Source organism: Aplidium turbinatum, chromosome 16, assembly GCF_918807975.1.
Source record: "Aplidium turbinatum chromosome 16, kaAplTurb1.1, whole genome shotgun sequence".
NCBI lineage: Eukaryota > Metazoa > Chordata > Ascidiacea > Aplousobranchia > Polyclinidae > Aplidium > Aplidium turbinatum.
The window spans coordinates 4,524,493-4,552,405 of NC_137487.1; the positions used below are offsets into that span (position 1 = coordinate 4,524,493).

Sequence of the window (27,913 nt, forward strand, 5' to 3'; positions counted from 1 at the left end):
TTACATTCATAATTTTTTATTTTTTACTGCACCCTACTAGACTCTTACAGCACAACAAAAGTATATAATAAATATATACGCATTAATAGTAGGCTACTGGTAGTAATATGTTTATTTTGTGTTACTGGTACTGTTTGCCACATGCTAGATTACCAGTACATAAACTACATATTTCACTTACGGTACACCTTACTTGTTACAGTGATGGAAGTGCCTTCTAAAGAAATTAAAAACTCAAAGCTGAACTGTGAAATAAAAAGCGTTGCAAGAAAATCTGTTGACCACTCCAGCAAGTCTGAAGTGGACTTTTCTGCAGTGAAAGTTTTGGAAAATCTCAACATAAAAATTTGTAAGTTTTGTAAAATTTGCAAACTGTGGTAATGTTTTGTGAAAGATTGGGTTCATAACTTGGTTCACTGTCTGCATTGATATTCACTTTTGCAGATAAACAAAAACTATACCGTATCATATATAAAGTATGCACATGAAAATAGGGCACTACATTTACATATAGTTTGGTGCTAATTTGAGAACTTTAAAACAACTATATATATATAATATGTCGGGATAAAAAAGTTGATTTAAATTTGTTTTCTGTGGAATGTGGATGTGCTGTGTAATTGTGTATTTTTTGTTATGTAGCCGAAGCAAAGAAGTTGGTTCCAGGAAGCAAAGAAACTCGAAATTGTTATTGTTCAGTTCAACTTGACTGTGAGGAAATATACAGGACACACACTGTAGAGAAGAGTGTTAGGTAAATTGTTAAAGGCAATAATACATAAGTTGCAAGAAGGACGTCACTGTTTCGACTTCATTAACGCAGTAAACGTCCACTAGACTTGAATGCCTTATTACCATATGTATATAATTATATAAGTACCGTAATTCAGCATGGTGATTTTTCCATTTGTGGTACACAAGGAACTACTTTTGATGCTTTCACCCACCTTGCTAGAGTGCTTAAACTGCCGGAGGTCTATAAGTTCTGCTAATATTCTGTTGCCTATTGTTTAATTATTGGGCCATAATTTGCAGGTGCACGCATGTAGGGGTAGGCGTCCACACTTTGGTGCCAGGTGATGAAGCTGCTGCCTTTTAACTTAGTTATTTTTTAAACTTTATTTTATTATACTTTTTAACTTGTTGAATGCCGCCTCACTCCATCTGAACGTGTTCAATACTCGGTGCTGTCAGTGTCACTCACTCCACTCAATACATTTTTATTACAAACTGAGAAAGCATGGACAAACTAAGCTAGAAAACAGTAAATTTATGACAAAAGCTTTGAGCATAAGCATGTTATTATGCCATGGAACACTTGTTATATAAAATATAATGACCAAGCAAGTACCCAATAAAATACTGGGAATAAAGTCTAAATCACTCAGCATCAAAGTGAGGCAGCACCTAAATCGCCCTGTGCCACAGTGTTGGCTCCCGTGGTAACATGTGCCTACAAGTCGTGCTTTGTAATTAACTTCCATCACTAGTCATGTACACAATCAGTTTGCTAGATCAATAAAACATATATAATACTCAAAACAATGAAAACTATTAAGGTCATTTTCCTATTTTTATTTTTTTGAAACATTGTCCCCTTTTCGGAGGGCACGCGCTTGAAATGGGTCACTTTTGAAAATAAAATCCCAGTTTTGACCCATTTGCAAGTCTTTTTTGCTTAATTTGACCTCATTTTTGAATTCTACACCCTCAAAAATGGTACATTACCAGTTTTCGCCACATTCCTAGCATTAGAACTGCAGATTTTATCAATATTTGTATTTTTACCTTATTGCGCACAGCGCCTCTAGTGGTACAATCAAATCAGTGTAGCTCCGCCATTTCTCAATGGATTTCACTGAAATTTCTTTTATCGGATTTAGCTCATTCAAGTGCACCTTATATCAAAAATTTATGAGTTTTTGAGACATTGGGTTACAAATTGCAATTTTTTTGTTGAAATATAATGATTTGACCCTAATGTGTATGTATATCTGCTGTAATTTGTACTGAAAACAGTAAGTTTTCACTGGTTCATTTTGTCACGTGAGGTTGTTCCGCTGCTATTTTGCCGTCTCTCTTGTTCAATGCGACGGTGTGTAGTTTTTATTGAGGTTTGTGAATTTGTGGTTCATTGTTAATGTTATTCAATCCTAACCAACATAATATTTACAGCCCATATTTTCAAGAAGAGTTTGTCTTCGACATTCCTCACAAATTTCATCTCCTTTGCTTTTACCTTCACGACCTTCAAGACGATGTTTTGACAAAGCGAGACACAGTATTTGCCAAGGTTCCTTCATTTGAATTTAGCTTAAGCTTAATTAAAAGCTGCTTTCACGAATTCATATATATTATGCTTTCTGTTTAAGACTTCCGTTGCTTATGAAAAGAGTCAATATATACAGTTTTTCCATTTATACAGAGAATTAACTTCCTAGTTATCTACCGGTGATAGCAGCCTAGCACTTACAAGCACTGACAATAAATTTTACTTTCACTTGTTAAATTGTGTTTAATGTTTATATCATCAAGCTATAATTAAAGTTTGATGGTGGCTATAGTAAACATTGTTATTGTTTCAGGTTGTAATAAAGAAATCTGATTTGTCTAAATACAATGGGGTGGAGCATTGGTTTCCTCTCTCTCCTGTTGATAACATATCCGAAGTTCAGGTATGTAATGAACATCCAACATGTATTGGGTGTTAATATGTTTTATAAAAAGATACCACAAATGCACAACGCACATGCAGCACACAACACTTTTGGTAATCGCTAGATGACTTTTATGTGTGATGCTATTTTATGTTATTGTTTCACACACCTATCTTTTTACTTTTATTATCGTGACTTGAACGAAACCGAAAGTCGTTGCTATACCTGCAATCCTGCATGCTTGTATTCTAATAAACCGGAAAATGTGGCAATAGTAAGATTAGAAACGTGTATCAACGCCGAACAGTTGCTCGGGGAGCAACGTGCTAAGCCTAAATAGGCGAGTACAAAGCTCGACAATGCATTGTGTGCAATGTGCATGTGGTGATTCAGTGATCACATTTTCTCAAAACTATCATTTCAAAAGGATGTAAAGTAAATTTAGCCAAGAGTGTAAAATCGAAATTACGTAGACCTCCAGTCAGACCTACGCATGTTAGCGTATCCTGTGTATAATATGGATCGGTATGATTGTATGCTACGGCTCCATAGTTGCATTGAATCATGCTCCTCACCCGGTGGTGCTTTTCATTGCGAGCTTCTGGTCTAACCAAGGATGTCAATATTTATAAACAAGCTTGTGAAATTCATTTCTGCTTAAAATCGTTCCCGGATTGGCGTTTTCAATGTCACTGTTGTTGCTGTCACATGGGAATGCCCTTGAATTACTTAATCAAACCAATCGCGACAGGCTTTACTTAGCACACTGTGTTGAGCTCTACACTGAACTCTCCAAACACCAACGACATTACATTGACTGTTTGCTCCACATATGAACACACTTTGTTTTGATGTGATTGATCTTACTTAATAACTCAAGCAGTTTTGTAACTGATCGATCGATACTTGTTCGACGCTCTGGTCTGCTAATGTATTCGCAATGTTGTTCTTTTTAGTGACAATTTGTGAAGGGAAATGTTTAGTGGCCTCTTTACAAACTACAAACTAGTTTATGTACAATATAGTCAGCGACAGCTACAATGCTACACATCTGGTATATATATGAACCAGTTCATGAGCTAATTCATATGTAATTACCTGATGTACAGTTGTTAAACTAGTGCTTGTCTCTTTTTTGTTATTGTGAATGCATTTTGTTGTCTCATTAAGCTGTTTTGACAAACGTAATTTGTGTTTCAATGGCAGGCGTGCGACCACGTATTGATGTTTATTTACTTCCTCACCTTTATAGTTATAAACCTGCCTGTTTGCTGGCAGTATCTCGTTACTCTTTTCTACACGATCAGGTTTTACAAATAAATTTGCTTGCTAACAAATAAGCAATCAATGTTTTTCAGGGCCAAGTTTATGTTGAGTTGAAATTCCAGCAATATTATACTTTAAGCCACAATAGTCAATCCGAAGATAGCCACAAGCTTTGCGTTAAGTGAGTTGGGAGTGCCACATTATGCTGTGGTGAAATTACCTCTATGTTATGTTTCATATTGCATTCTATTTACTTTTGCGTTTTCCCTACGTGGTTTACTGTTAAATTAATATTGTTAACTGCCAAGTAATGAAAGGAAAGAAAAGTGTTATCAACATGACTGTGGACAAACATATTTATTTACAAGCCAGGGACAGCTGCACAATTGCACATATAAACATGCACATATATCTTATACGCATGACCTAATTTCATCAACAGATTTATAGATTTTAGCAATGAGGTTTACACTCGACTGCCCAGAAACATACCATATATATTATGTTACTTAATGTAGCTTAAGTTTATTTAGGCACTGTATGTGTAATTACTGTGTAATAACTTCCATTTGAAATTGCGCTGTTGCATTCCAAGCCATTATGGTGCAGTAGCGTGTATTGCGTTTGATAGAACAACATGTCATGTGCGGTTGTGCGCGATGGTATCTTGTGATAGTGTTCCCCATACTGGTAAGAGCAGTGGCGGCTGTGGTGAAAGCTCGTATACGACACTCGGAAGGGTGTCGGTGATATACCATTCAAGAGCATACGTGTGTGTCTTTGTTAGGACACTTAATACATGCCTGATGGTGGACACGAAGATTCGCTTCCCGTTTACTTAATTTAAATCTTCAACCATTGAGCGTAAACCTGGATACAAAACGAAAACCCAGCCACTGTTGTCAACAAATCAATATTGTAAATTGCTGCCAACAAAATATCGTGAGGTAGCTGAGGAGTGTTAATTCTTATTTGAAGAGTCCCCAAGTGTGACGGGTTGCACATGAGCGGAGGAAATTGTGATCCCTACGTGGCTGTGTCCATCCAAGGTGAGCGACATCGGAGCGACACAAAGAAATCGCGTGCTCGAAAAGCAAACGTCAATCCTTCGTTTGACGAAGAATTTGTGTTTGAGGTGAATTTTAATTTTTTTGAAACTTTATAAAGTGTCTCGTCAACTTACTTGGTACCATGGCTTCATTTGATGTTTGCATTACAGATAACACAATTTGGTATAGGTTATGCTGCTTCATCACTCCAAGTAAAGCCTATATTTAAATATTTGTCCTAATAAAGGCGAGCTTTCTTTGTTTTTTTTCACTCGTCTCTCGCAGTTTTAGCTGTCACAACTGCACTCTGATTGACATTGTCGGCCTTCGTTTTGTCGTAATAAATTTCTCCATCATAAATAATGTGAAACTAATTATTCGTGACTAAATATAGGCTACCGCTCTTTCCTGAGCAGATAAAAATGAGCAAAAACCTTTCTATGTGCAGCATTCACCCATTGAACTACAATCAGTTGGTGCAGGCATTGATTGTGACATCACAAAGCCACAGCAATAGAAGATTTAATCTAGATTTCGAAATCTAAATTACAGCAGTAATTAATCCGTTTCCAGTCACTATTATACTATAGGTTCGCATAGTGTATATAATATGTTTCTATGGCCTGACGTGACGTTATGCATCAAAGTACGCCTATGTATGTCAACTCTTTATGAAGCGCTGCCTTTTAGGTGATCCGTTGAGGGGACTCCATTCAATTCAATTTACATAGAATGCTGTGCATTTGTTGACAACAGGGACAGGTTGCAGCGGAGCAATCAATATTTCACCTTTGCTGCGTTAACCGCCGTGCTGGTTTTTGGCTTGTTTCAGTCATGCCACCTTTTTGTTTTATAAATTTTATGAATAGAAATTTCTTTGGTAAATATTTTGGGCGAATGTTTTTGCTCATTGTTGGACGTCATCGCACGTGCGTAGTGTGAAGGGTTGACGCGACACTTAGTTTTGTTCCGGTTGATAGTGGCTCGTGTTCTAGGTTGCCTCAAAACAAAAGCAAGTGGCTTATGCTAAACTTTTTAATTCTTTAGAAGAAGAGTTTCCGTTTCTTTTCGCTGCAACATTCCGCTAAGGGGCTCAGTGACTTTTTTTTCGTAATATTTACAGTAATACGTTTTTCAGATATTATAATACATTATAAAAAAATGCTTCTGAACAACATTTTTCTTATACATTTAAATGTCAAATCTCAAAATAAAACTTCGTCGCTTAACTTTTTATTAGAAATTTTTCTTTGAAGTCACCAATGACCCAAAAAGATGCGCAATGCGAAAAAAATCAAAAAGCAGAGACTGCTACACTAAGTTGATAAATTCAAGTGTATTACACAGCATTTTCTACACAAGTGTGGCTTCGTTTTCATCAGAACAGTATACAGTTTCTTATTAAAACAGAGTTTTATATTTATTCTTATTTATACTAAAATATATTTCTACATCAAATATTGTTATTACTGTCTAAAACCTCTACAACCTGTTTCACCCTAAAGGGAAATCATCAGAAAATCTTTATTCAAATACAATAATAAACTGATTCTATTTGAATAAGGACTTTTTGATGATCTCCCTTTTAGGTTGAAACAGGTTGTAGAGGTTTTAGAAAGTAATAACAATATTTGGTCTAATTTGCTCTGCTTGGCTTTTTTGCTTGGCATTGAGCACTTTTTGTAGTATTAATAGGCTAGCATTTATTGTTTAATATATATCTACTGCATATCGTGGGAAATTCGGTAAGCATTGTTTTGAAATTTAATTAAGTATAGTTAGTACTCTCTAAACCTTTGATAGCCTGTTTCACCCTAAACCAGGAGTTCCCAAACTGGGGTACAATGGTACATGTACCCCCAGGGGTACATTTCGACTTTTCAAGGGGTACATTAGATTAAGTATAAGGATATTCTTTCCATAACTTCTAATCTGCCTTAAAATATTTTTTATCACCTGATGATGTTAATAGCCTAATTTGAAGACCTGAGATTAAGAACTCCTTAGTAAGTCACATTTTCACCCCAGTAGAAGCTTTAACTACAACTACAGTAACTACCAAGTTCACATGATTTTTGGTTTACGATGTGCAAGTCGTACAAAAAGATTGCGGAACATGCTATTCATGCATTGTTGTTGTTTCCATCAACATGGTTGTGTGAGTCAACATTTACGGTGCTGCTTGGAATAAAAAAAACAGATCACAGCTCAAAACACCTGGACATGATCTTCGTTGTGCTGTTGCTAATGTTTCACCTCGTATTAATGAGCTTGTTGCTAAAAAGCAAGCTCATCCATCACATTAGGTAGGATTGCTGGGCTTATTCAGCCGGCATATTGTTTGTTTGATTGCTTGTAGTGTTTGTTTAACCTTGGATTACATTGTTATGAATAACTTTGTGTGCTTTGATTGGTACAAAATATCATGTATGCAGTCTTCTAATGCAGCTCTACTGTTAATTTGTTGCAATATCTAAACTTTCTAAAGCCAAAAATATGAGAAAATTTTTGGGGGTACACGAGCGAATCTATAAATTGACTTGTCAGGTGAAAAAGCCCCAAAAAGTTCACAAAACCAAGCCGTGTAACTTTAAAACCCGACTTGTTCAGTTCAATATGCCACCGCTATGCTTTTCCGCATAACTCCATCTCGTCAGTGACCATTTAAGTAACTGGTGATAATGTGTCTTTCAGCTGAATAAGAATAATAATCTCCGCCGGTCCTGGTTCGATTTGTCGTTGAGCAGCAATGAGGCGAAGCTGAACGAGCAGGAACACTGGTCCTCACAAGTTCTCAAGTGCGTATACTCTGCTTCAAGATAGGAGCATGTGGTGGTTGTATCCCAAACAGAAAACTAACCGCTTTTACTTAGCAGACGTTTTACCGTTTTACCACCATTTACCGTTTTATGTCTGCAGACGTTGAATCAATGTTAAAAAACGGTTGATTTGCTGTCTGGGATGTTGTGCTACTGTTGCTGATCCTTGTTGATATATTGAAAATGTTTCCGTTGCTAAACCTTGGACTATGATACAATTTCAATGTTTCTCCAATCGAATTGTTACCAAAAATTACGCTGAAACATTTTTTTTTTCATTTTCAATGAAAGTTTTGAAGTCAATATGAAGAAAGAAAATGTGGAACAATTGCAATCACGCACAACTGGATGTAGTGTGGTGGCAAAGAAACCGTACTCCATCCATACTTTTCTAGCTATGCTACCTTCTCTTAGTACAGACGGGAAGCAGATTGAATGAATGCATGGCGTTACAATAGTTACGAGATTCAACGTGAAAGTGGCTTGGTCGTTGAATGACTCAGTCAGCTACGCTTAAAAACTTAGGAGTTAACATAGTAAGAAGGGACTGCAGTGCTGTGTGTTGTCCAGACTGAATAGGACTTGACTTGACCAAAATAATTGAGTAAGTGATCTTATCACAGCATTGGTGCTTAACACAACAATGGGTATATATATATGTAGTTAAAAACTTAAGATATAAGTTAGTATCGCTAGATATGCTGCACGTTATTGCATGCCAACGACGTTTCAGTTTACTTTCTTTTACCTTTGCTTTCTATCAAAAACTTTAAACAGGCATCACTGATTCCCTGACATATTTTACTTCATGTTTTTCATTGTAGAATAGCTACCAACCTATCTAAGGAACGCTTTTTGGGCCTGATCACTACAGCACGCACAACCCATACCTCCCGAGAGCCTACTTTCAGCAGCCGGATATTTGTTTTTGATTGCCCTCATGGGATACTTTTCCTCGTTTTACATTATTTCTCTATTTTGATGCAGAATCGCAGTCTACAGTGCTGGCACACTTGGCGACGTATTCATGGGCGAAGTTCGTATTCAACTCTGTGACATCGACCTCAACACCCCACACAGTGGATGGTAAGCTTGTGAAAGCAAATCTATTGTTTTTTGTTTTAGATACCCAGTTGTCTTATGAAAATTCTCACGAAATCTTCAAAGTGAATAGGCTAAGATTTCTTTTTATTAACAAAGGTTTGTTTGGGTATTAAAAATGGTGGATTCAGCTATTGCCTATAGGAGTTGGACAAAATGATTGAAACTATGCACGTTTATGTTAAACCAATATTTTTGTGATCTCTTGGTTTAAGATTGTTGATTTACATGTTATTTTGGGACTTTGATTAGAAATGAATTTGTTATTTTGCTTTACTGGAGATTTTTGGATTTTCTTTCAGATTACCCTAAATTTTAAAATGAAACCCTAATCTAATGGAAATTCACGAAGTTTGCATGGTAGGAGTCTCTATCATTAAGACAGCTAAAGTGTTTTAATGTTGGACTTTCGATTTTCACCATATCAAGAGCCATGGCAGAATTTAATATGTACAGAAAAAAACTTTAGCATTTGCAAATATATAAGTGTATCCTATGTTTCACCTTCACTGACAATGACCAAGAGAATGAAATATAATCACAAAACCTTCAGAGTACTTGACTTGTGAAGTGGAGTTTTTGCGTGTTGCTGATGCATTCTTTGTGACGAAAGTAATGAAACCTTTGAAAAATAAAACGACCTAAAACAAAACGTCTTGTGATGATTCAAACGGGTTGCCCCTGCTAGCAAAAGTTTTCCGTTTTACAACGACTTAAAAAAGCAAGTTTTCTTAGGTAGATACTAGATACGTTGTTTTAGTGATTCAGTGCAAAGTACGTGATGCTAATGCGCTCGTTTTGTCCAGGTATTTGTTAAACCCTGGCGTGGACAAACCACAGTCCGGAGTCTCAAAAGACGAATTTGGATCGTTACGGATAAAAACAACATACGCGAAAGACGTTATTTTTCCATCAGAAGCGTACCACGACTTGCTAAGCAAAACCCTTTGTTCGGCCAAGGATCAGGTAGATATAATTGCCACTACCTTGCAATTATTTGAGTGGATGTTGGTGTCAAATTGATTAAACGTCACAGCTTTCGATTTTGCCTGTTAATTTAATAAACGTTATTGCTTGACACTTGACGTTGTCAGATGTCGTATCGATGTAAAAACATTGCTTGTCTAACTAAGCAATCACTTTTGAAGGTTCCCATTAACATGGTTGAGCTTTTGACATAAACTTAGTTTAGGTTTCTTGAGAACTCTCTTGAATGATGGATTTTGCTAATACATGCTACATTAGGGTGTTTCATTTTTTCACCATTTTTGAAATTCAAAATGCCTGGGGTCCCATCTGGTGGTATTTGGGGAAAAAAGTTTACACCCCAAATTTTTTTCAATTATGACGTCATATTGAGGTGGTCCACGAGGTTTGAAATTTTTGGGCCTCAAAATCTCGAAATTTGGCCGTATCTCCGGAACCACTCATCATAGATCGACAAAATTAGTATCAAAATGCGCAGAAGGGTCGGTTTCCTATACCTGATGTAGAGAATATTAAGGTCTATATGCTTCAGAAAAAAAGTTATTTCAAAAAATCTGATTTTCGGTCTATTTTCACCTGATGAACAGAGATCAGGTGATCAAGATAATAAGTTTTTCTGTATTTTTCCACTCTTGGAAGCTGTTATTGCGTAATAATAGTCCTTGTTCGTTTTGCAAGAGACGAAATGGTAATAATTGAAGGTATTACTATTATAATGATGATGGCTATCCCTCGTCGAGGATACAGTATTATAATGTGACCGTTGAGGAAGAGGTATGCTGCTCAGTGCTCACCTGCTTTAGATTTTGATTAAGTGTCATTATGGCATTAAGGTCAAGTATTAGTAAGTCGATGCAAAACTTCAAGGAATCAGAGAAAAATGTGCTTCCCCTTAATTCAGATATAGTCATCACTATTTTTACTTGAGGAAGAAAGTATGGTAGCCGAAACTAATCCCAAGTTTTTGAAGTAAATACCCCATTTCAAAGATTTGAGAGATGAACTGCTGAAAGATGTAGTTGGCATATGAAACAAAGCTGGTCTTCCAGTGCTTAGCAAACAGAGAATTGAAGCCAAGTTAAAAGACGTGATAGAGAAGTACAATACAGCAAAAAAGAAAGAAATGAAACGCAGAGGTAATGACTCTAATGAGGTTAATCAAGAATGGTTGCAGAACTTGTTCGATATATGTGCATGTAAGTGAAGTGTTCGATCTCCGAAAATCCGGTTATTTTTCAAAAGAAACTCTCTTGCAGCTGTGAACTCGAAAACTGAGTCCAGCAGAAAGAAATCGCTTTCTTGAAAGATCAGCGAAAAGATCGAAAAATGTTTATCGGTGGCATAGATGTCAACCATGTAGAAAAGGCTTTGGAACAGAAAATCATAAAAGGAGGTGGGAAACGAGCAGTGAAGTTGAACAACCCAGCACTTCTGGCATACAATCTGCCAAAGCATCGGCACTACTATGTTCGAAACAGAGAAAAAGAAATGAAGCAGTTAGATGTCTACACAGTAGTGAAAGCGACTCTGATGAGGATATAAATTGGGAAGATGATAGGGAATACGAGCCTCTGAAACCAGCTGTTGGGAGAAAAGTGTACAAGAAAGTACATTCTTTTTCAATAAATGATAGAAGTTGTTTACTTGCTGATTGTAGGATGACTTCGGTACGCCAACAGTCAGATCTTATGAGATCGGTTCTTGGAAAAGACCAAATAGCTGCATCACCTTCGACAGTATACCGCCAACGACAAAAAACAAGAGAAAAATCTTTGATGGAAAGTGAGAACCTTCTCAACTCAGCTTCTACCATGCAATTATGTTATGATGGGCGCGTTGTCGATAAAATAGATCGATACGTTCTCTTGGGTCAACTTGTTGATGATAATGGCATGAAGCACGAAAGTGTGCTTGCTGTTAAATATTTTCCCAAAAGTGTGTCAGTCACTGCAGCACTGATTTTTGACACCATCATCCAGGAGGCTTGCAAAGTTCACCTATCCCAAGTATATTCACTATTCAGTCATGGCTGATACGACTGCTCTCAATACAGGAAAAAAGTCCGGAGTCAATACTCGACTGGTCAATTATTTTAATGATGAAGTTGGTCATGATATTCATACGCTTAAATGCATGTTCCACATAAACGAAATATATCTGTCCCATGTCATGTCTTTTGTGGACGGCGCCAAGAAGGGTCCCGGAGCAATGCAAGATGGGGCTTTGCTTAAGCAGATAGCAAGACTAGACAGGCCCAGTACTGAAACCTTAACACCAACTATTATTACGCAATAACAGCTTCCAAGAGTGGAAAAATACAGAAAAACTTTTTATCTTGATCACCTGATCTCTGTTCATCAGGTGAAAATAGACCGAAAATCAGATTTTTTGAAATAACTTTTTTTCTGAAGCAGATAGACCTTAATATTCTCTACATCAGGTATAGGAAACCGACCCTTCTGCGCATTTTGATACTAATTTTGTCGATCTATGATGAGTGGTTCCGGAGATATGGCCAAATTTCGAGATTTTGAGGCCCAAAAATTTCAAACCTCGTGGACCACCTCAATATGACGTCATAATTGAAAAAAATTTGGGGTGTAAACTTTTTCCCCCAAATACCACCAGATGGGACCCCAGGCATTTTGAATTTCAAAAATGGTGAAAAAATGAAACACCCTATGCTACATGCTAAAACAACCGGCTTTTGCTGGCTGAGTAAATTAAAAAAAAAACTTCATGGAGCTCAATCCAGTCGGTTTCTAGACCTCTTTGGACATCAAGGTTGACACAGTGGAGTTTTCACTTATTGTTAAAGTGTACTTGTCTGTGTGTTGTATCATGCTTTAAGTGTCGTTGAATGTATAGTAGTTATCCTTCTAAAGCCTTACTTTAGTGCACACCACAAGGGTTGAACCATTGTTGCATCTTCGCGCCGTTTCGGCGTATGCAGATTCGGTTGTTGCTTTATTGAGTGCGACGAATAACCACACACTAGCTGGACTTTTCCATCTTGGGTCTAGTTTAAGTGTAAATTTATTTAATTAATGGCTATAATTCTGTCGTATTTGCGTTGCTTTGGAAAGAGTGGTGTTTGGTGTGATAAATGTACCACTGTTGATTATGCACGGTCTACCTCTTGTGCACAATTGTTATTAAGTCTGCTGTTTCGGACGCCTGTTATGTGTAATACGTACTAATATATAACTTCTAAAAGCAAGTCATCATTAAGGACGCGTCATTTTCTTGGCCAACTTTGATTGGAGCCATCTGTGGCTCCAGGAAACAATCGAAGGCTGCCGAAAGTCTTGTTCACATCTTCTTCCATGAAGAGCAACTTCCAAATCTCATACTACCTCTTGCTGATAACGAAATAGCCAATTCTAAGTGAGTCTGGTTCGAATGAACTCATTAATTTACTAGTGAAAATATTTTTCCATTATGCTTTGTATTTATTTCGTGCGGTAAAAAGACGTGCAAGTTTAATCAGTGCAGTGCACACTATGAGGTATCTATTCACATGACCACAGCTTATCTGTGATTGATGGGGGCATCGTTCTATTTCTTGGCTTATTGCACTAAGCCCTCGCCATTAATGAGAGTAAAACCAAAAAGTAAAGGTGAGTCCCATACTTATAATAATAATAATAACAATATTTATATAGCGCCACATCCACAGTCAAACTATGCTCCTGGGCGCTGTACATGACAATGGTGCTATGTGCTAATTAATACGGTACATTCAGTCATAATGTTCATTGAAATAGAACGTTTTCAAGCGAGCTTTGAATTCATTTAAATTTTCAGCTTCTTTCACACAAATAGGCAAACAGTTCCAGCAACTGGCAGCAACAACTGGGAAGGTACGATTTCCATATTGTGTCTTACATGAAGGGTTGCACAAGAGCAATTGATGCTGAGAACGCAAAGTTCTGGCAGGTTTATAATGAACAAGCAAAGTGTCCAGATAGTTCGGAGCAAAACCATGGAAAACTTTATAAATTAATAGACATATTTTGAAGCGAATACGATACAGTACTGGAAGCCAATGCAGAGATTTTAGTATAGGAGTGATATGCTCACGTTTACGTGTTAAAGTAATTAGCCGAGCAGCAGCATTCTGAACTCTTTGAAGACGCAAAATAGTACAATGTGGAATGTTATTTAACAATGAATTTGAATAATCAAGCCTGGATGTCACAAGTGCATGAGTTAAAGTTTTACAAGCATCAACATTAATAAACTGTCTGATGGAACCAATATTTCTAAGATGAAAAAAGCAAGATTTAACAGTTGAACTGACAAAGTTTTCTAAACACAAATGTTGATTTAATGTTACACCAAGCAATTTAATTGAGTTAGAAGAAGAAAGATTGATATTACTCAGGGTAAGGGTCATGTCATTAAACTTTGAAATACACCGTTTCGGAGAAAATACAATAAACTCACATTTTTCTTGATTCAGTTTCAACATATTATAAGACATCCAATTTGAGATATCAACCATACATTTTTGGAATTTTGACTTAATACAACACAATGAATCTTCATCAGTAACACGCAAATACAATTGTATATCATCAGCATATGAGTGGTATGAAAGCCCATGTCGCTTTATGATGTCAAACAGAGGTTTTATGTAGAGGCAAAACAGGACAGGGCCGAGAACAGAACCCTGAGTCCAAGAATCGGGAGATGAGGAGATAAGGCTCTCATTATACTAAGCCTTCGGCACTAACGAGAGTAGGGTGGCCAGCTCCTTTCTCTCCGCCGCCTTTCCTTCAGCAACTACGCCCACCCAATTTATTACACCCTGGGTAGAGGTGAGCGGTGTTTTTCAACAACTAGCATAAGCCGGGGAGTCGAACCAGGATTGCATGATTAGAAAGCGAGCGCGCTGCGCCGTCTCACCACTTTAGGTAGGTTGGCAAATTCCTAAAGTTTCTTTTCTAATGCAACCACGACCCGACAGTGTACTCCACCCTGGGAAGAGGTGAGCGGTGGTTGTCATTGCCAGACTAGGCCGGGATTTAAACCAAAGTGGCGTGATTGGAAAGCGAGTTCCTCATTCGATACATCTCCATTCTCTACCCCCCACTTATTGCCCTAAAATTGTCCTGATCAATCTAAAAATTCGTGGTGTTAAGCCCGAACATAGGTTTGGTTGTGGTTTTGCGGTCCACTGGAACTTTGGCAAAAAGCATTTATGAGAACTTCTCAATATTTCAGCATTTATAACTATTTGCTTGCAGCCAGTTTTACCTATGTAGCTTTTGAATTGAAAAAGCTCTTCATATATATGAGACTGTGACTAGCTCTGATGATGTTTTCTTGCGGAGTCGTACCATCTGTTGTCTCGGATTCCATCGTCTATCAGTTGAAATTTTCACATTTTTAATGATTTACATTAAGACCGAGGGAAAATGGCCATCCTGTTGTCGGTAGTGCCAATGGTTTAGTATATAATGAGAATAATTTTCAATCTTACATTGAAATTCAGAAACAAACCATTTGATTGAATAGCTCTGTTATATTGTATGATATATTCAATAAAATACTTTGGATCAAGTAAAACATGCTTTATTGTGTAAGTTGGCACTAACGTGGTTTTATTTTTCAGAAATTTGAACTCAATTTTCCGTAGTTCTTCATTTGTGTCTTTCATCATTGAGGAAAGCATCCGAACTATTGGGATGAGCTACCTTCGAAACATCTTCTCCAAGTCCATGGAGAGAATAAAATCAGAAGCCAAGCAATGCGAGATTGACCCAAGCCGACTACCTCAAACCAACAACACTTCCAACGCGTCTTTAAGGTCTCTTGACCCATTTAGTGGCGACAATGAAACGTTGCACAATAACATGGTAAGCAATTTTACATTATCAGGCTTATCTATTGATGGTCGTTCTCATCGAGCACGATGTTTCTTTGATATTATTGTGATGATGATAGTCTTTCTATATTCCCACTTAAAAAAAACGGCAGTTACGGGTTTTACAGGGAAAATCACCGCAAACTTTTGTTCGGAATAACGTTTATGAGCAACTTTCTATTGTATCAACATGATTGTAAACCCAGACAACAACATCCGTCATTTTTACATTGATTCGATGTAAAAACAACGGATTTTGCTATCTGGGTAGAATAGTGCCACCTAGCTGTGCTTGAACAAGTATCGGCTGAGTCCATACGTCGATGACTTGTATTGATGGTGTTGATATAGTGCAAATTATTATACTGGCATCAGTGGCATCCAAACTAAAGATTGTGTCGTTTACTTTATTAACTTTGCTAACTGCTTCCATACAACTTTTCATGCAACTGTGAAATTTGAAACCTACCAAGTTTTCCGTTATTGTGTGTTCGTTGGCATGCTGGGATATTGTTTATTGGAACTGGGTTTGTGTCCAACATTTTAGACTTTTTGATAACAAAATCTAAAATTGTAGCAGCAGGATTGTATTATATATAATTAAGATGGCACGAGACTCGTGTCTTGTCTGTTGCTGCAAGAAGCCCGCTGCGGCGGAGGCTGTTAGTATTTTTATGATGATCTAATCATATGTTTCATTGGCGCAGGTGAATTTATGGGAGTATGTTTGGCTCATTATCACTAGGATTGTGAGCTCTTCCTCAGAATTTCCTGTGCTTTTATCTGAAATCTTCACTGGGTTAAGAAATTCTGCAACCAAGCATTTTCCAGGTAGCTGCAAAATAAAGCTTCACACTAAGTCAAAAAATTAAGTTTGGTTATAAATATTGCATCATCAGTTAAATCATAAGAAGATTTGATAACAAGTTTAATAACGAAGTTTTGGTTTGGAAGCTACAAAATGATTTGAAAATAAGATTGCTTTTTTTCTTCTTATTTTGGTTGGCGCTTTAAAATTTTTATGCGCCCGTCATTTTTCCATGCGTCAAGATATGGGTTTTTATTGTGCTTAATTGGATTGACAAAGACTTAATGTATTTTGTGACATTTTTTGATAATTTACCATCTTTTTGTTTTAATTAAACCAACCAGACACACTCTCTTCCTGAACCACCCTGTGTGACTTGTGAAACGGTCCACAATAGGATCCACAATGTTGAGCACTTGCAGCATATGTTGTATACTGCTGTTGCGTATCAGTTCTGCCATGTTATTGCTGAGGATGTTAGGTTCTCAGTAACAATAACCGCCTCATTCTCTGCAACCACTTAGCGAGTGCCCTACGAATAGTTTGTTGTGCTCCGATCTCATTTATTCTACAAGATGGGGAAGACCCATGTAACCAACCAAGCCTGATTGTAGTTTATCTGAAAACCTTTACTAATATTAAAAAGTAAAAATCAAAACATTTCCTGTAGATGACGTCAATGTGAGGTATAGGGTGGTTACCAACTTTCTATTTCTCCGCAACTTTTCCTCCATCTTGCTATGTCCAAGGAAGTACAAGATCATTACAGACGATCTGGTAAATGTGTTTTCTGAAAACATTTCAGCAAATTAGTTCGTAGCAATGTGAGTTTGCCAGCACCAACAACACGTTTTTAGCATTGTGGCATAAATTGTGTCTTCTTCGCAATGTTTGATTATGTGATCATTACATTGAAATAGCGTGCGGACGTGTACCGAATAATATAGTTTCAATGGCTGATCGAAGACCGGATACGTCGGATAACACGCCAAGCTTTGAAGGTCCGAAACTGTGTTTCGAATTTCTAAGAATATGCTAACATTTTTGTCTGGAGAGTAGAGATGGAACTCCAATCGAATAGTTTACAACATTCTACACTTTAAGAAGCATTGTTTCAAAATATCCAAAAACTTTAAACCGAATATTCGATGTGGTTCTCTAAGAAGCGATTGACGTTTTGGGTGAAATTTAACCAAAACGATTCGCAGTACTCTCATTACGGATGAGTTTTACTGGAAACTGATGAAATAAAAACGTTTCAGAGCCAAACAACAACCAGAACATTCACGTTGATCTCAAAGATACTTCAGCACATTTGCAACTTGTCCCTACCCCACCACGGCGGCTTCGCAACAACGTCGAGTTTCCTCAAGAACTTTTCTAGTCAATTCGTCAAACAAGAGCATCTAGACAGCATAAGAAATGTGAGTTTTTTCACATATTGCGTCTACCGACGTTGAATCAATGTAAAAAGATCCAATATTTGCTGCTTGAAAGGCACATTTGCATGACCATAGCCATTCATCAGAACGCTTCATCCTAGTCATCAATAATGACATAAAAGCGTTGTATTTCAGTACATTGACGATGTTTCAACGTCCGCTGGAGGGGAAGGTGTCGCCCGGACCTCTTCAACAATAGAGAAGATTGTGATAAAGGAGGGGTGAGTTGAAAGAAACAGAACTTTCTGAAAAGTTCAGACAACTTTTTCAAATTTTCTTCGCTTTTAATATGACATCGTACATGAGTAAGCTTTTACAGATCTCCAGTTGGCAAAACCCGTCCTGTTTACATTGATTCAACATCTGCAGACGTTGAATCAGTATAAAAAGGTCGAAGTTTGCTTGTTGAATAGCAATTGCCTGGATATTATTAGTAAGCACGTTACTGCTTCAGGAGAAAATTAGTGTTTAGTTTATTCTAGCTAGTCAAGTCTCAAAGATTTACATTTTAATTGCCGAGCTTCTGGTGACCATAAAATACGTTTTCGTTTGCCCAACAAACTATGGTATCTTTGATTACTGGACAAAAAGTCGCTTTTGGGACCAAAGAAGACTACAGGTATTTCTTCGTATCAAGAAGGTTAGCGTAAGACTTGAAACCTTGTGGCTTTGTATGAAAGGTGGGCAGCTAGAGTAGATATCTGTCAGCCGAGCCCATCTGTGGACTTCATCAAGTGATGTTTGCTGTCAATTCTAAAATTTCTATTTCTGGAATTACAAGTGAAAGTTAGAATATTACAAACAATGTTGTTTTTTTTACTCTGATGCAACAGAAGAATGTTTTAAATATCATGCAAAGAGCATCAGCACATTACGAGCAAAGAATTAAGTGCAAGACAGATGAACAAATGACTTTGAAATACAGAAGATGACGTTCGATGGAAATATTCTGAGGGAATCGGCGCGCCACCTGCATCAATTGTTTCTTAAAGATATGGTGGAAGATGTTAGATGATGTTGATTAGTGGACTCGAGTAGCATCGAAGAACAAAGCAGAAAGCTGAAGATCGAGATATGTAGACAAAAATTACATCCAACTTTTGAATCTTAACTGACACATGAGGGAGGTGGAGTTAAAAGAATCATTTGGACTATATTTTGTTGTCGCCACAGCATGTATGTACTGATCCTGCTGAAGTTGCATGTTTGCACATGGTATGGTCATCTTAACTAATTCGTCATTTACCTGTGGGGAATTCTGGTTTGACAAAGCATTGTGTATCTGAACATTCTTAAGAGAGACAGTGGAGTAACTGCGGCAAGTATTCAAAGATCTTGAAAAAAATCTTACTCAAACGCAAGAACAATACCAACATCTTTTAAAGATCAATGATGTTACAACATAAAACATACTATGGTTGAACCATGTCAAATACACGTATCGTAACCTTCTTGCATAATACTTTTATTCTAAGAAACGCAAAGCATTCACCACAGTCTATTTACAAGATGTGGAAGACTTTATTTCAAAAGATATTCAAGACCTTTGTACCAATGTACCAGCCTAACAGTTGTAGTCTTGTGCGATGTTCATAATAAGTGTTCAAACTGCAAAATAAAACTCAAAATCAACACGTAAGCTGTGGGGTGGACGGTGCACTGATGATACGTAAGAACCACAAACTGAATGAAAAACTACACTTAAAACTCGTAATTTCACCAACGTGGTTTTGCACTTGTCTCTACATCTTCAATGGACTACATCTATTTCTGTAGTTAAAAGTGAAATATTATAAACAATGTTTTTTTTTGACTTTGATGCAACAGAAGAATGTTTGAAATATCATGCAAAGAGCGTCAGCACATTATGAGCAAAGAAAATTTGTGATCATTGTGATCCAGCATGAGCTCATTTCAGGTTGATTTTGTGCGTTGTAGGATTAATTCTTTGTTGGACGTAGATTCAACGTTAACATTTGCGACATTTAGTGAAATGATGAAACGTGATCAAAGAAAGACGTTTCTTGGAAGGAAAAAATTTAAAAGCCAATATTTCTCATTAACCAATCATGAGCTCTCATACGGAAAACAGAAGAATGAGAAGCCACTGTGCGTGATCCCGATCCATCAGATCAAAGGGATCGAGAGGTTGCAAGAGGAATCCTTCAGGATGCCATATGTGAGTATTCTTCTTTGTGTGATCACAGCATCATGGTTTACAAGAAAATATAGAAATGTTACCTAATTCCAACAAACAAGGTTGGAATTTATTTTTAAACTTTTTTTGTTCATGTTGAAACACTCTACCGACAATCCAGTTCAAACTGATATTAACTGCTTCGATTCTGCAGATGTTTAAAATTATTCTACCAAGTCGGACGCTTTACTGCAAAGTCAACAACTCGGTCGAGCAGAAGGAATGGATGGACGCCCTCAATAAAGTGTGCCATGGGGTTGCCAGCCACTCCCGCCTTCCCTCTTCCGGACCTTTCATTAGAGACAAACGCGTGGGGTAACTTGTGTTGGTGCTTATCCCAGCTTGAAAATCCTCCTTTTTACATTGATTTAACATCTGCTGACGTTGAATCAATGTAAAAAGGATGGATTTCTTAACCTGGTTAGTTTCATGATTGAAACACATGTGCCTGGGATTTATTTCCTTGCTGGTTGCTAATTTGCATATTCCCTTGTTGTTTTTACGTTGATTCAATGTCGTTTCATGACTTACGTTGTAGGTAAGTTTGTTGCGATATAATAATGTTAAAACAAGGTGCTGGGTTTGGAAAAACTCTAAATTGAACTTTTACGGTTTTTCACGTAGAAACAGCATTGATTCAACTTGAAACCATTTTTTATTACCACTTGAAATCTTAGTGTGTTTGTATTAAGCAATGTGCTTTGCTGCTGTTGATTTTCGTGTCTTTTTTGTGATTTGCTTGTGCATTTTGTTTAAGTTCAATTTTTTAACGTGAAGCAATGTAATAACTGCACAAACCAGAAACAGTTTTACCACATTTCATTTTAACGTTGATTTCTCATCATATCACGTCGAATCGACGCAGGATGATGAAATTTGTCTGTCAATTGCAAGCATGTTAATTTCTAGACAGCAGATCAACCGTTTTTTTTTTACATTGATTCAACGTTTGATTTGTTGTCTGGGTTCCCAGCCAGAACACCGGTCCTTTTTTGCTTTGATTCAACGTCTGCAAACGTTGAATCAATGTGAAAAGAACTGATTTTCTGATTTGGTCGGTGTTGTTTTGAATCAATAAACTAACAACAAGAATGGTAAAGGTTGCAGTCACTTCACTGTTCTGAAATCATGTGAGAAATATATTTAACGACTGGAGAGGTACTGACGACACCTGGCCTCTGAAATGAGCGCTGTTTTCAATGTGTTGGTTTTTATTGAGTTTGCATGATGAAGGCTAGCATTTAAAGGTCAAATCAATCTTGTATTGTCGTATTTCCTTTAATTTTTTTCACCTAACAATCGAACTGCGTTTATTTTGTACAAAAATGATTTTTATGTTTTGTTGACGTCTTTTATGTTTTATGTCATGTTTCAAGTCAGCTTCCACGTAACATTGTCTCGTATTGACAAAGCTGATTATATTAAACTTCAATATAAACTGATTTTCACTTCATTCGTTTACTGTCACCACGTTGATGTGCTCAGTAGATTATTGTTTTGTCTCTTATCTTTGACTTTGATAACATTGATTAAACGGAAACAGACGGAAAAATTTGAGAAACGTTTCTTTGATAAGTACATTCATATCTTTATCACCATGTAGAATATAATTATATGCAGGGTTTGCGCACTTCGGCGTCAGTTAAGATTTCAAACAGATACTCCACACTCGCCTTTTTTATGGGATTTGACGTTCAGAATAAGCAGTAATACGTGAGCACAAGATTTTTTGTGTCATCGGCTCAAAAGGAGGTTTTTTATTTTGAAACGTCCGTTCAAGCAAACAATAAACGTGACCTTGTGTTGGCAACCCTAGCCACCGAAGTAGAATTTATTGCTCATCCATTTCTTCTCTAATCTGACCATTGCAGATTATATCAATTGGTGTTGCCAACTACCTTTGAGGTTAACTCATTCTCAGACAACAAAATCCGTCATGTTTACATTGATACAACGTCTGCAGACGTTGAACCAATGTAAAAATAACGGAATTTGCTGTCTGGGTTGCTGTTCTTGTGTGACGTAATTAACCAGCTTCCATAATCCGTAGAAAGATATGCGATTATTAAAGAACAACCAACTCCAACTATATTCATAACATATATTTGTCAGTTGAAAAGCAGTTGCTTCAATCCAAGTAGGGTCTTTGCAGATGCTGACGAGCCTGTGTCTGTTGTTCTCTATCTCGAACAAAAGTTCACAACTGAAGGACTTGACCCTTGACCAACTGAAGATAGCTTGACTCTGGTTTTGGTTTACTTTGCCAAGCGGTTGGGCCATAGGTTTATAATTTTGTCGGCCCATAGCAAGGTTGTCTGCACCAAATAGAGGGAAACGATATAACAAAGACCAAACACACATATGAAAAGAGGTTTGCACCACCAAGGCTAAGCACACAAAAACAAAACGCTGTCTTCTATTAACGCATTTGTCTAGACTAGAGAATCTAGACGCCTCCATTACACGACTCGCGATCCAGCACCCGGCCCACCATTCTTGTGTATGTGATACTTTCTTTAGGGAGCTCTACTTTGTTAAATAAAACTAAACTAAGCCTTTTGGCTTTATCATTCCTAACAGTTTGTGTGAGGTGTAGTGACAGAGGTAGCGTAGCGGGGCTTTTGGCGGCTGTACTTATCGATTAATTTGGTGGCTCTTACCGTTACTACCCAGACAGCAAATCAACCGTTTTTTACATTGATTTAGCGTTTGCAAACGTTGAATCAAATTAAAAAAACAACGGTTAATTTGCTGTCTGGATACACTATTACAATGTGGCCCCGGCAATGAAGAGCTGCACGACCATGTGTTAATATATGACGTTTTTTTTTTTAAATAAAAAATGGCGAATTGTTTATCAATGAGACATTGCAGGTTGTCAGCGTCTGTTCACCTCAACATTGACAAAGACAGAGCCTTACAAAGGCTTTATGCATTGCTATCCAATTCTGTAGACAACATCAAAGTTTTACAAGGTACGAAAACAACCGTGCGTTGAATTTCATTCAGTTCTTGCAGTGGTGTTTTGTGTGGCTTGAGCTCAGTTCGAACCATTTCGTTTTCCATATTTTGTAAAGCTGTTTACTTGCGAGTTTCTGATGCAGGTAGTCATTGCTTTCGCTTCCTTTTTAGTAACAACCCATAAAAGTAGAGCTAGCATCAAGAAACATAGTAATTCTGTGTCAGTTCAAAACTTTCCGTTTTTGTTCATTCTCGAATTTTTTCGTAGAGGAATGCGGTGCCAAAGCGGTATACGTCGGTCCTGTCGCCACGACGAGTGGATTCGTCGAGTCTGACGGAACGGACAGCGTCGACGAAAGTGAAAGTAGTATTCCTCTTCCTCCTAAACAATCCTCCCTAAACATCCGGGACACACGGCAGACCTTTCGAACTTTGTGCTCCATCCTCCAGTGCATCCAATCCTTAGATAGCATCCACATGGAGTACCAAGAGTCCGTTCAGAAGCAGAACGCATTACAAGGAACAAGGTAAGTTGATCTTGAGTAGCAAGCATGTTTTGAGCCACGATATAGTTTCCTATTTTTTCTATATTGTTTTATTGTAGATTATGTTCAGTGGTTTAAGATTTAAATTGTGCTGACAGGAAGCAAACTGTTCGTGTCCACCTTCAAGCGTGCCATTAAGTGTTTTGCCCAAGACACACACGCATGCTCTTCCGAGTGTTGTATGTGGGCTAGTTTTCCACTCCCACTCGACGATGCAGCCGACACTTTACTGCTATATTGCTTGTTGGCCTGAATGACATCAGCTTCTTGCAACTTGGGTCACTTGTAACGTCACATGGGTATGCCTGTAACAAAACACATGATAACTGGGTTGTTGGTCCAGTTGTAGGCTTTCAACTAGCTCTTAATTGTTAATGTTCAGTGTATTGTGTTCTTATCGTGTCTGGCTGTGTTCCTTTCTATTCGTAAGCGAACAAATGAACATTTTAACATGACAAAATTCTGCCACAACCACTGGAACCTCCAACCAATCATAAGTTACGTTTTCCGTGACGTTAAAAGCGCGAAAGCAGATGATACAAAGCAAATAAAATTAATGGTTTTGCCGTCAGCTGCTTGGTTTAGTGGTTTGGGTTAGGAAGTCGTCATTTCGATGACCTTGGTTCGATTTTCACACCTACCATTAGTCCATTACTCGTTTTTCTTCTGTAATTACCAAACTAAATTCAAAGCAAGGATTTACTCTCTGGCTGAGCGCTAGAAGGTTCACAGTTGGACGGTAACCTCTTATAACATGTTCTGAATGGTTGGCGGTGTCATTGCAGTCATTGGGATTTGGCAGAATTTCGTCATGTTAGTGGCTTCCGAACAAACACACGGCTGATCGACTGTTGCAAGTTCTTTTGACTGTTTTCGACACTTATTGAGAGCACGAGGCTGTGTCTTTGGCAAGCACTCACATGCTTGAAGGTTAAATAGATTGCCTTCTCATCCACTTAATCTGCAACCACCAGACATAAGCCTGGGCATGAAACAATGGTCTATTATGCAACAATTGCATAATTGTCTGTGCAGCAATTTGAAACTTGTGTGTCATTGTACTTTCTATTGGTGATATCCAATCAGTGAAGTATCATCCCAGAAAACTTGCCTGATCTGCTTTGCAAAGGGTGATGCCTTTTTTAAAAATCCTATTTTTTAATTCTTGTCTCTTACAGTTTAAAAATCTTGTTTGACTCCAATATTTAGGGATCAACCTTACGAAGGATCGTGATGTCACGTGATTGAATGCGCTGCTGTCATTGGACGAAACCAAGAGTAATTACCGAAGTGTTGCGGATATCCAATGGTTCCGTATGTTTAGCCCTCGCATCACTGTTTGATGTTCCCCATGCTAACGTTCATTGATCGTTTAAGTTAATGAAATCTGTTGAGATTAAGTAGCTTGGATTGAAGCGGTTATTCGTCGTTGTTGGTGCAATCGTGTCCGCTTATCTCGCACAGTTTTTATTCATCACTTCTGCATCGTCTAATGTTTTTGATATTTTTCGTATTTTTGTTTCAATAAAACGAAATCATCGACTTATCGTTTTCACCAACGCACTCGCATCCAATGACTTGAGATCTTCTATTGGTTATACTTTGTTGCTTCCGTTGTTTTCGTCAAAACTCTAGGAACGTATGGTATCACTACCAACCAGACAGCAAAATCCGTCGTTTTTACATTGATTCAACGTCTACACTACAGACATTGAATCTATGTAAAAACGATGGATTTTGCTGTTTGAGCATCCGTGTCGCTTATATAAATTAGCACTGCTATCATATGAGCATAGTTTTCCACACAATTGAAATAACTCAATCAGAAAATGTCTGTACACTAATCCACAGATGTTGAAGCAATGTTAAAATGAATTTTATAATCGGAATAATTTTTTGTTCGTGATCTGACGAACGTTTTCCTCATCGGACTGTACAATTTAGGCCCTAACTTACAAATGCAAACTGACAATTACAAATGCAAAGTTCCCTGAATGAATTTGCAAGTTGAATTATGTTCCAGGTAGCAAAGTTACGTTATTTTTGGATCGTTTTTAGGTGTAAACACGGCAACATTCGTTGGCTAGAGTGAAAATGTGTAATCTTAGCTCAACCTTTTCTTTCAAGTTTAAGCGTGAGCCTCCAATTTCCTTCTCATTTTATGCATAGGAGCCAACAGTGTTCTTGCTACCCAACCTGCGAGCGGTGAAGGGCAATAACTTGACTTAAGTTTTAAAGCTGTTCTTTGTTCTTCACTCACATCAGAAACTTCATTTTCAAGATTTTAACTCTAGCTTCTAATGTATTGGTCACCACAACAATGAGTTCCCGTATGTAGTTTTGTGCCGAATTGCTGAGGATTTTTCTATGTAAACGACATCACAATTACGCCGAATAACCAACTTTGTCACTCGGAAGACTCGAATTGGATTATTCCAAATGGTTGATTTCCCACTGCTATTCTAATTTATATCTTTCGAGTTGTACCTAATGAAAACAAGTTTTATTGACTACCAATTTAAGAATTCTGTGTCTTGTATTAGACCATGGAATTGGGTTTTGGTGCAAACATCTTATTCGTTATGCTTTCTTTTGGACAAACACAGAAATGGCAGGACTTGTATCAGAATCGGGGAAACTGCAATTGCATTATTTTTGTTGGAATTAATGCAATTTTGTAGTTTGCACCAACCCAGACAGCAAAATACGTCATTTTTACATTGATTCAACCTCTGCAGATATTGAATCAATGTAAAAATGACGGATTTTGCTGTCTGGAAAGTCTAATACAAATGATCATCTGGGCATCGTGTTCTTCCATCTTTGAAATGTTTGTACCGGCGCCTGACATTTATTTTTTAGAAGACTTGAATTTCTTTGGTTTTGCATCATCTCACTATGTTTTCACTCATAGATTTTTGCACCCATCGGGAATCTTGTTTATTTTCAATCTGAATATTGTTTATGTCGGCATAATCGGTAAGATTGCTTCTTGTAAAGCGAATGTTTTTCCTTAAATCTACAGCCGTAAAAATACTTCAAGTATGATATCCTCAAAATCTTTTTACAGTTTGTTGGATTTTGTTATTTTAAACTTCATCAGAGTAGATCTTTTTGTGGTTGTTGTAACGTCTGCAGACGTTAAATCAATGAAAAAATTTTCGTTTTTGTTTACGTTAGTTCCAACAGCATCATTTTGCTTAATTTTAACGTTCTATTTCCTCTTTTTATCCTTGTTTTGACATCGTAACTGCTCTTATTGCAATGGGTTTCCACGGTTATGTTATTTTATTACTATCAAGATTTTATTATTTCACCTGTTTTGTCGTACTGCAGCTATCTTAGTGCTGATGGGGGCTGGAAAGTATACTTCACCGCCAATTGTTTTGTTATTACCTTGGACTATTTTGTGCTGCTACAAAATTTGATGTTTTTCATCATTCTGGTGTTCATCATGGTCGTCATCAAGAACGCAAAAATTGCTGACTCACTTTTGCACTGTTTGACATTTAAAACGAAAGTTTTTGTATGAGTTTACGGCCAGCAAGGAAATTTTCTTTCCATTAATTTTATGACGTAACAAGCCATGCTAAGCAGCGCAATTGTTGCTTCTTCAACTCATCGGTTTTTCGTTGATGGAACTCCTTGGTAAATTTTTGACTTAGATATTTACATTTTCTAACAAATGTTATGCTGTACTGCAAGAAAGCATTTTCTATCCCCCTCGTTGTATTTATGCCTGTATGCGACTTACCGGTTTTCTATTTATCCAACTGCATTGCTTTTGTGATTTCCACGTGCACGTTTCAATAATTGTTTGAAACCAGTACTTTCAGTTCCGAATTTTTTTAGTCCTTTTTAGATATATTTGATATCTGAATGCTTGTGCCTAAGAATAGTGATGACAATATCCTTTGTGCGTTCAACCAAGCTATCACGACCCGTCGGTGGCAATAGCCTCACCAGGCCACTGTACGGAAAGTGTTGTTTTCACACGACAATGACAAACGTTTAGAATTTGCAGCATATTTCAGTTACATTTGTATTGCTGAGCAATCCGTACTTGTATCACCGACCACGTTGACAGATTCAACATTAAACCAAAACAGTGAAATAAAAGTAAAAGGTCTATTTCATGTTCACAGTTGTCATGAGCAATCTACTTGACGCATCCCCAGAGGTTGTGGGGTACTGCACCACCCACATGCC

At 37.4% G+C, this 27,913-nt stretch overlaps 2 protein-coding genes across 2 annotated transcripts; both read left to right on the forward strand.

The window, feature by feature from the left end:
* Positions 1-204: 204 nt before the first annotated feature.
* Positions 205-27,904, forward strand: LOC145785924 (ras GTPase-activating protein 3-like). The gene is made up of 18 exons (XM_082597618.1): positions 205-349; positions 643-754; positions 2,176-2,293; positions 2,586-2,675; positions 4,016-4,104; positions 4,902-5,058; positions 7,667-7,770; positions 8,779-8,877; positions 9,699-9,858; positions 13,112-13,266; positions 15,500-15,743; positions 16,459-16,582; positions 17,230-17,336; positions 17,822-17,983; positions 18,137-18,222; positions 23,073-23,173; positions 23,428-23,686; positions 24,914-27,904. Exons 1-18 carry the CDS (start codon positions 205-207, stop codon positions 24,936-24,938), a joined length of 2,337 nt encoding a protein of 778 aa, XP_082453744.1. The 3' UTR covers positions 24,939-27,904.
* On the forward strand, positions 19,625-20,517 carry LOC145785857 (ras GTPase-activating protein 3-like). Its single transcript, XM_082597565.1, has 2 exons — positions 19,625-20,180; positions 20,353-20,517. The coding sequence occupies exons 1-2, from the start codon at positions 19,905-19,907 to the stop codon at positions 20,515-20,517; spliced, it is 441 nt and encodes a 146-aa protein (XP_082453691.1). The 5' UTR covers positions 19,625-19,904.
* Positions 27,905-27,913: the final 9 nt, after the last annotated feature.

Coding starts and splice junctions, on each gene's coding strand:
- LOC145785924 (XM_082597618.1), top strand. CDS start 205: ATGGAAGTGCCTTCTAAAGAAATTAAAAACTCAAAGCTGAACTGTGAA. Junction 9,859..13,111: donor TTTGTTCGGCCAAGGATCAG/GTAGATATAATT, acceptor GTCATCATTAAG/GACGCGTCATTTTCTTGGCC. Junction 16,583..17,229: donor TGCAACCAAGCATTTTCCAG/GTAGCTGCAAAA, acceptor CATTTCCTGTAG/ATGACGTCAATGTGAGGTAT.
- LOC145785857 (XM_082597565.1), top strand. CDS start 19,905: ATGAGCTCATTTCAGGTTGATTTTGTGCGTTGTAGGATTAATTCTTTG. Junction 20,181..20,352: donor AATCCTTCAGGATGCCATAT/GTGAGTATTCTT, acceptor TCGATTCTGCAG/ATGTTTAAAATTATTCTACC.